Source organism: Arachis ipaensis, chromosome B03 (assembly GCF_000816755.2).
Source record: "Arachis ipaensis cultivar K30076 chromosome B03, Araip1.1, whole genome shotgun sequence".
Classification (NCBI taxonomy): Eukaryota; Viridiplantae; Streptophyta; class Magnoliopsida; order Fabales; family Fabaceae; genus Arachis; species Arachis ipaensis.
Genome location: NC_029787.2, coordinates 6,535,562 through 6,544,733, shown reverse-complemented (window position 1 = coordinate 6,544,733; position 9,172 = coordinate 6,535,562). Strand labels below are relative to the sequence as shown.

Genomic DNA, 9,172 nt, shown 5'->3' with positions numbered 1-9,172 from the left:
CAATACTTGGTAACATGTTGGAGTTTGGCTTGATTCCCAATGCAGTGACATATAATGCATTGATTGATGCTTACTGCAACAAAGGGGACCTGGGTAAGGCTTTTGCGTACAGGGATGAGATGATAAGCAAAGGCATAGTGCCATCTATGGTAACCTACAATGTGTTTATTCATGCACTGTTTATGGAAGGGAGGACAGCGGAAGCTGATGATATGATCAAAGAGATGCAAGAAAAGGGGATGAATTTGGATGCTGTTACATATAACATATTGATTAATGGGTATTGCAGATGTGGGGATGCAAAGAAAGCCTTTGAGCTTTACGATGAAATGGAGAGGGAAAGGATTCGGCCAACGCTGGTAACTTACACATCGCTTATATATGTTCTGGGTAAAAGGGACAGAATGGTAGAGGCAGATAACTTGTTTAACAAGATTCAACAAGAAGGTCTGTTGCCAGATATCATAATGTTTAATGCATTGATTTGTGGTCACTGCGTAAATGGTAACATCAGTCGAGCATTTGAACTCTTAAAAGAGATGGACCGGATGAAGGTTCTACCGGATGAAGTCACTTATAATACCCTGATGCAAGGATACTGCAGGGAGGGGAAGGTGGAAGAAGCTCGCGAACTTCTTGATGAGATGAAAAGAAAGGGGATCAAGCCTGATCATATTAGTTACAATACACTCATTAGTGGATACAGTAAAAAGGGCGATATGAAGGATGCTTTTAGAGTTCGTGATGAAATGTTGACCACAGGATTTAATCCTACACTTCTTACTTACAATGCTCTTATACAAGGCTTATGCAGAAAGAGAGAAGGAGAGCATGCTGAAGAGCTCCTCAGAGAAATGGTAAGTAAAGGCATTACCCCTGATGACAGCACCTACCTGTGTGTGATTGAGGCAATGGAGAATGTTGAAGAAGTGGTGGGAAATGATGATCAATAACCTTTTGTTCGTGCTCATTGGCTCGAAGTTGAATGTGGAAATATCGGTGTTCAAGAAGAAAATCATTTACACAGAGGGAACTCGTGCGGGAACTCCTATCTTTGAAGGTTGGTGGATGTAAGTCTCTTGGAATTCTTGGCTTCTACAAGATGCATTATGTATGGGACAAAAATGTGCCTGTACCGTATATGAACAAGTTTTAATGCAGTTCTTGGGAAAGTATAATGTTCTTTTGCTCATTTCTTTTGTTGTAAGATTATTATAATTTTTTTTAATAATTTTCTTTCAGTTTTGTGATGTATAGCTGATGATTGAATTCGGCCTTGTTTAGTGCATAAATTACATAGAAAATTTGTTGAGTTGGTGGAAAAAAGTGACGAAAATGTTTGTTACTTTTCTAATGAAAAATCGTTCCCTTAAATAATCAGTAGCCTTAGCTTAATCTTTCCTGATATTTATGTTATGCTAATGATTTCAATCTCTGCTATTTTGCAAAGTAGATTTTCAGTTTTGACTTTTTTTTTATGAATATTTTTTAGATGAAGCAGGAATCCTATATCTATAATTCTATAAAATAATAACTCATGTTTGATTATCCAAAAAGACAGACCATGAAACCACCTTTTTTATTTTTTTCTCCCTTTGGAACTCTTCATTTTTATTTGTCCTGACATATATATATATATAAGTGATTTCACTTTGATTGGCCTTCTATTTATTTAAGTTTGCACGTAAAGGATATGGCCTAATTCACCACTTTCTAAAGAGGATACTGACTTTGTTGCTTTTTTATTTATTTGATTAACGCACGTAAGTTTCTCATTATAGGTTGCAACACAACATTAAAGCTAAGCTTTTGAAAGATTATATTGTATATCTATATAGAAGGAAGTGGAAGTGCCTGCTGAATCTCAATCTACCTTTTGTTTATGCCATTTCTGTATATCCTTCATTGGCCAAGGTAGTTTTCTTTTCTCAGCCTTATTATGAGTCTTTGTCAACCATTCATTGGCCAGGGTAGTTTTGTCCAAACATTTTTGGTTGTTCAAGAGTGAAAACTACAATTTCACTTTAAAGGAGGATGACCCCTTTGGTTAGCCCTATCATTACCAAAAATTCTACTAATATGGTTCAAGAAATTGTAACCATTTTGTGTTTTTTCATCCCAAGACTCAAATTCAAGACCATTGAAAACGGACAAGCTTGCCTGTTGCTTGACCAACATGGTATTGGTAATTTGGTTGACTTATATTGCCATGGCAAATTTGGAGGGTGGATCAAATGGAAGATAGACAAGTGGCGAAAGGTAAAGGAAGATCCAAAAAGACCGTACACGAGGTAGTCAAGGGAGAATTATGTGTAAATAGTTTTACTATAAACATGATAAATGATAGGACACAAAGATATCGTTTGATTCATGTAGGATGTAGCTGATCCCACTCAGTTTTATTTATTTATGATTTATTTTTTAGTTCTTTTAGAATTCTCAAAACTACTATAGAGAGGGCTTCATCCATGTTTAAAGGTTTACTACTTCTACAGCTATACATCATACTATCATAGTGGTGTTGTTAATTTAACAGAATTAGTAGTGCATTTCTTCAAATGTTCAAAGGAGATCACACTTGTATTTGTTCCTAATCTGGTTGTTCTTTGTAATCTTTTAGAAGTCTGCAATATGATATATCATTTTATTGGTCTCTAAAGTGAGAACTTTTCAGAATGGACCACACAATACACATACCATGATCAATAATACAAATCAATTTATCTTATTCACATCACTATAGTGATAAAATAATATTCATAGAATCTTCCCACTTTTGCTGTCATACACAATTTTTTTTTACCTGAATTCTGATGTAATGGTGAGCCAATTTCTTTGCTGAGTGAGTGAGTGGGAACATCTTAAGCCACATGAATTTATTGGACAAGGTTCACTCTCCACTCCTCCAAGGGACACTTATAGCTTCGCATGCTTCAATGCAAAAAGCCAACCACGTTTTCAGTTTCACTACCAAATGGAACCCTGCATCAGTTATTGATGTTATATGGCTTGTTTTTTTCCTTTTATAGTGGAGTTACATCTTATCTTCTCAACTCTGATGCGGATTTCCATTTTGAGTCCATCAAATTTTTTGAAGAAAACACTATATCTTGAACCTTTACTTGGAAGGTTACTTTAATTTCTGATGGACATGTTGTCCCCATTTTCATCTTTATTAGAATTAATTGTGCCTAACACAACCCTTTAAGTTATCTTAGTAGCAAAACAGCATAAATTTTTATACTATATAATAATTGAGTGAGTCTAACTGAATTCCAAAAGCTACCTCAGAGAGTCAGAATTGCATAATACTTATAAAGGTTATGATGGCTATATCCTGAAGTGACGTGAGACTTCTAAGAATCTTCTTTCATGAAGTTGCTCAGAACAGGTTTTTCTTTTTCTGTTTGTGGAAACACATGCACCATGCACTGAGTCAAATTTTGGACTAATCATACATCAAATAAAGCACTTTGTTTCGTGAAAGCATCAATGTTTGCAAAAGCTTCATATATTTAAATGAAGAAACCAACCTCAAAGACTGGTTATCTTCTCAAGGAAAAAAATTTGGCATGGGTTCTTTTGTAGGACACATAGTTCCAGGGTTAGCACTTGCCCTTCTTGGCCTATGGCATACCATAAACACCATCAAATCTTACCTTTTGAAGGGCCCTTCTAACTTCACTGCAAGATTCTGGTACCAACTTAACACACCTCAGTATTCTAGTAGACTTAAGCACTTGCAACTTGTTTCCCTTTTGGCCTTTTCCATCCTTGCAATTTTTATGCAAGTTTTGGACTTCCCTCATTTTCACTATGCATTTAAGCTTGATAACTTTGAGCATGCAACCATGTTCATACACCTAGCTTTGTTTGCTGGTTTCGCGCTCTCTACAGAGTTAACCGATTCGCTTGACCTCTTCTCTGGCTTTGTTGGAATCTTTGCATCCTCAGTGTTTAGCCAAGAACTCTTCCTACTCCACTTTCATTCCACAGACCATGTTGGACTTGAAGGCCATTACCATTGGTTGTTGCAGCTCATAGTACTAGTCTCGTTCGTAGCATCTCTGGCTGCAACTACTTTCCCCAACAGTTTCACCTCGGCACTTGTACTTTCTATATCAGTAATCTTCCAAGGGTGTTGGTTTATAAACATGGGGTTTAATCTGTGGGTTCCTGGACTTGTTCCTAAAGGATGTGTAATGAATTTGCCAATGGCCAATGAAAATCATATGCTAGGAGCAGTTACTTGTGGCACTAAAGAGGCTGATTTTCGCGCGAGAGCATTAGCCAATTTACAATTCAGTTGGATCCTTTCCTCAATTCTGATATTTGCAGGAATTGTTTGCTTGAAACTAGCTAGAAGATACACCATTGCAGATAGGTTGGAATATGAAAGACTTCATAATAAAGGCGCTGACTCCTCCATGTCGAGTGAAGGTTTCAAGCAGCCGAAATAATCTACCATAGTTTCAAGTGAATGAAGATCTGAGATCATGAAATACAATATAATGTATCCAACACTATGTTGGATTTTGATTGTAAGAATTCTAAAAATGTCTAGTGTATATCAAGGTAATAATCTCCAATAAATGTCAGAAGCATGCTATCTCTAGATCCTGTTGATTGCTTTATGAATACCCTTAAAATTCAATCAACAAGTTGTTGATCTTGGACTTGTTAATTATTATAAGGGATGTTTCTGCATACATCAATTTCTTACTGTTTTGCACCAAATAAAGGGGCCTTTTCTTTTGATAACTTAATGTAAACAGGTTTCAGATTTCCATTATTTTTCAAATTGAGGGGAAAAAAAGAAAAAAATAATAATAACAAAAAATAACAAACTATTGAAATTGATTATTATTAAGACCAGATATCTCTAAGAAAATCAGACATATTTGTGTATATTTCTTTGTTTTGTACCAATTAAAATTCATATAATAGGATTCAGATACCGGATTTTTCTTTTTAATGTTCTACTTCACATCAAGACTAGCAGAAAGAAAGATTCAATCTCTTTGAAGATAATAAATATATGAATCAAATTGAAACTGTTTCATGAGCTTATTCTCACTCAGCAGCCACTTCCAGAGATGCTTCGATTCGAAGAAGAACGAATCCAACAGCAACACCAACAAGAACAAGTCCATTCATGATGGCTGCAATCTGGAAAATCTCACCTGCAGCATTGCATGTTGAAGATGCAGCTCCTCCTCCTCCACCACCACCACCTTTGGATTTTCCCTTCAATGAGCTCACAACCTTTGCAAAGGATTGTTCAGTGCACAATGAATGGCCTAATGAGGTGACATTGTTCTGCACCTTCAATCCTCCAAAAGAATTCAACCCTGCAACGTAGTGAACACTTCTCTTCCTCCTCCTTGTGGTGCAAACAGTAGCATTTCCCATCATTGTAGAAGTAGACATTATTGCTGATGCTGCAGCCATCATTGATATCTGAAAAGTATGCAAAGAAAATGAACTATTAAGTCACTTGTTAACAAAGAAAATTGAGATACAATACAAAGTGTTTGTATGGATAAGGTAAGGAAACTGTGGATGGTTGACTAGAACATATGAATATGATAGCAAGTTGTGTTATGTGGCATGCAACTTTAGATGCTGTGACCAAGAAAATAAGTTTACCGTATGCTTAGTTAATAATATTCATTCCTTTGAACTATCTTTGTTCTTCTTATCTTAATCCAAAAGATTTGAAGATTTTTGAATTCTATTTGCCTTTAAAAATTGTCCTTTATTTAGCCTTTAGTAGAAAGAGAAAATAAAAAGTAAGTAACTTCTCGAATTTTTTAAACCAAAGACTGAAATTTAAAAGACAAGTAGCATTTTCGTTTTTCATAACGACTTATTTGGGAGTTTGAATTTAGTCCAAAACATAAATTATTTTCCAACTTAAGATACTGTAATTTACTATATTCAAAATATTTGAAAACCCAATTTAAGATTAAATTGGTTCACCAATTTCGTGTAAGAAGAAATAAATTAGGACAATCAATTTATTATATTGATTCACCAATCTTGTTATTATGTGAAATCATTAAATTAAAAAATGTGTTATTAAAGTCATTTGATGGATCTTACTAGCTAGATATTTGTGGAAAGTTAACCATAGATTGTTGGTTAATAACTAGTAATACTGATAATTAAATAGGGTTAGAGGCTCCACAAATTAAACTGTTGGGGTTGGAAAACATAGATCTGTTTCATGCACCAGATTTTTCACATGCATATATACATTGTAAAGGGAGAAGCTCAAGATGAGTATATAGACAATGAACAAGTCAAGCTCAGTTCTTAACAACATATATACATACATATATATAAAACAACCTCTAAGGTTGTTTCTTAACAACATAGACCTGTATCATTTTTACTATTTTCATGTTCTTACTCATCTTCAGTTCACATATGAAAGTATCAGCACTTGCATTTACATTGTTCCTTCTGCAAAATCCTCCCCACCCTTTAATGCAAACTCTACCGTCTATCCATACTGTAAAATAAAATAAAATAAAACTATACCTTGCAACATAGTTTAATAGTTTCTGGGATGGTAATGGAGTACTCCTTAATGAGCTTACATGGAACATGCTGCAATAATGACATGCCATGAATTTAAATACAAAATAGTTTGTATAAAAAGGTTTTAAAAGTCTAAAACTTAATAGAAACATTGAAACACAGAAAGAATTAGACTAACCAATTCATTGGGTCTGGATTTGTTCATTTTGGCAACAAAGTATGGATTGTGTTGATCAATATAAGTTGCAATAATTTCTCCATACTCCTTAATATCATTGTAATTTCCCCCTAAAACCAAATACAAAACATGTCTCATGCAGCATAAAAACAAAGAAATCAACTGAAAAATGAAAACAAAGTTTAAAACTTACTTTCCCTTTTTGCAGGAGCTTTCCCAGCTCTATGCTCGTCCTCATCCTCGTCCTCATCCTCATCCTCATCCTCATAATCTTCATCATCATCATCATCATCATTTTCTTCTTCTCCTTCTGATGACTCCTCCATCTCCACTGCCGCCTCCTCCTCCAACGTTTGTGTCTTTTCACACATTGATTTTTCAAAGATCTTGAACTCGAATGTGCTGCTTCCATCCGGATTGAAAACAATAATAACACAAGCTTCTTGTATACCATTATCACTTACAAACTCCTTCCATCCATCATCAAAACACACCTTCTCACCAATGCAACTTGTCTTCACCCTCCATGCTCCTCCTCTTCCATTTCTCAGTATGAATTCCTCAGGTACCCTTTCTTTCATCCTTGTCAATGCCACATGCTCTTCTGGGAGTAGCTGCAAGATCAATTTAAAGAAAGAAAAGAAAAGAAGATCATTGTTTAATCAAGTCTGGATCATATCATAGTAAATTTAATAACTCATTCACTCTGTTCTTACAAACATGAATAATGTACCATTATGAAAATACACACACTAAATTAAGAAGTTACCAATTTTTCAGAGCTAAACTGTGGAAGGAAGACTTTGAAGAAGGAGGATTGCTCAGCTGAAGTATTCATCATATCTGAAAATTCCACATTTCATATTACAATATCAAGAAATTCTGTAACTCCTTTCAATTCACAATTCACTCATAGCTGAGGAAGGGATTTTATGAATGTTTTCTACATAGCTGCATTTCTTCAAATTTGATTAACTATTAGCAAATTAGAACACAATACAAATCAAAGAGATTGACTTTTGACAAAATCATCTACTATTCTACTCTCCTCACAAACGTGCATACCTAATTTAATTCCAAAACAAATTTTAAAAGCTTGACCTTGACAAAATACATGAAAATACATCACAATATATAAGGAAGCGCAAGCAAAAAAAAGTTATAGAAACAGTTCATAATTATGCAGAGTCTGTTAAAATTAAACAGTCTTCAATTTTTTGAGGCTGTTGACAAAACTCAAAGTTGGAAAATCAAAGAAAAATAGTATGCAAAATATACACATGATTTTGTATATATCAACTACAAGTTAACACCAAAGTTTGGTACATGACTGCAGTTAAAAACAATTTCCGCATAATTGATTAAAGAGAAATGAGAAAGAAGCAAAAAACCTTACCAAAAAAGTGTATATCGAAGTTCTTGATCTGCCTGGAAAAAAATATTGTCCAGATCTGCACAAAGGTGCTTTCTTTCAACGTTGATGATGCAAAACCTGAAACAAAAATAGGAAATTTCAGTAACAACATAGTAAAATCATAATGAAACCAAACACATAACAATAGCAGCAGCATATATAGCACCAAAACACATAACAATGAAACCAAAAAGAGGAACAAAACAATGCCTTTTGGGAGGGGGAACAAGAAAGCAAGAGTGATAGAGAGAATGCTAAACAAGAAAGAAGAAATCAATTTCAGAGAGATAACAAACAATAAAGAAGAAGGCATACTGGAGAGGAAGAATAACAAGATCAGATGCGGTTTTGCAAAAAATAAGAATTTAAAATATATATTATCTGCTACAGTCTAATTAGTGATTGACTTAAGACTTTACACTCATCACTTGCCAAATTCAATTGCATTGATGTAAATGTAATCTTTTTCATCACTACTATCATTTTTAGAAATTAGAATACTATGCTGACCTTAGCTTGCATGCATTACTGTTAGGTAACTTATTATTAAGGAGCTACTTTTTTTTATTTCCAAAGATAGGCAAAGAATAAAGCTGTCCAGAATTCAGGACAAGTGAAATAAGAACTCATCTGGGGTCTTGCAATGGAATATGCATGCATGCATACATACATACAACATTGGAATATGAGAGAAAGTCTCTGCTGGACTCCATGGTTACTATTTATGAATTTATCATAATAATATACTAATATATGAAGTGATGCTGCTATTTATTTCATTTTAATTTATGGTCCCCTTAAAGAAAAGTTAACTTTTAATTTGATATCTGAAAGATTTAGACGCTGACAAAAAAAAAAACCTCCTAAATAATTTAAAAATACCATAAAAGTAATCAATATTATATTTTTTTTATAAGTGAATTTTTTTTTTCATATTTAACAAATGACTTATCTATTTTTTTGTGGCAATATTTGAATAAATATTTAGAGAATAAACAAAAAAATTAAAACAAAATTTAATTTCTAATTTTTTT

At 33.9% G+C, this 9,172-nt stretch overlaps 4 protein-coding genes across 6 annotated transcripts in view; 2 read left to right on the top strand and 2 right to left on the bottom strand.

Annotated features, from left to right (window-relative positions):
* The window catches only part of LOC107632299 (pentatricopeptide repeat-containing protein At2g15630, mitochondrial), a 2,367-nt gene extending 993 nt beyond the window's left edge, over positions 1-1,374 (top strand). Inside the window, 1 exon segment of the mRNA XM_021117936.1 lies at positions 1-1,374. This exon segment is cut by the window's left edge and continues 37 nt beyond it. Coding sequence (XP_020973595.1) covers positions 1-953 — 953 coding nt within the window. The 3' untranslated portion in view covers positions 954-1,374.
* Positions 3,483-4,772, top strand: LOC107628954 (transmembrane protein 45B). Its single transcript, XM_016331602.2, has one exon. The coding sequence runs from the start codon at positions 3,573-3,575 to the stop codon at positions 4,458-4,460; it is 888 nt and encodes a 295-aa protein (XP_016187088.1). The 5' UTR covers positions 3,483-3,572; the 3' UTR covers positions 4,461-4,772.
* On the bottom strand, positions 4,916-6,516 carry LOC107628957. Its single transcript, XM_021117935.1, has 2 exons — positions 6,416-6,516; positions 4,916-5,460 (listed from the first exon to the last, which is right to left on the bottom strand). The coding sequence occupies exon 2, from the start codon at positions 5,452-5,454 to the stop codon at positions 5,074-5,076; it is 381 nt and encodes a 126-aa protein (XP_020973594.1). The 5' UTR covers positions 5,455-5,460; positions 6,416-6,516; the 3' UTR covers positions 4,916-5,073.
* Positions 6,206-8,584, bottom strand: LOC107632300 (B3 domain-containing protein At5g60130). 3 transcript variants are annotated; one of them, XM_021117932.1, is made up of 6 exons: positions 8,454-8,584; positions 8,121-8,216; positions 7,494-7,683; positions 6,918-7,338; positions 6,725-6,834; positions 6,206-6,615 (listed from the first exon to the last, which is right to left on the bottom strand). In XM_021117932.1, exons 3-6 carry the CDS (start codon positions 7,563-7,565, stop codon positions 6,541-6,543), a joined length of 678 nt encoding a protein of 225 aa, XP_020973591.1. In that variant the 5' UTR covers positions 7,566-7,683; positions 8,121-8,216; positions 8,454-8,584; the 3' UTR covers positions 6,206-6,540. The 3 variants fall into 3 exon arrangements, with proteins under 3 accessions (XP_020973591.1, XP_020973590.1, XP_020973592.1); XM_021117931.1 differs by having other exon boundaries at positions 7,494-7,567; positions 8,454-8,583; XM_021117933.1 differs by lacking the exon at positions 8,454-8,584 and adding an exon at positions 8,349-8,444 and having other exon boundaries at positions 7,494-7,567.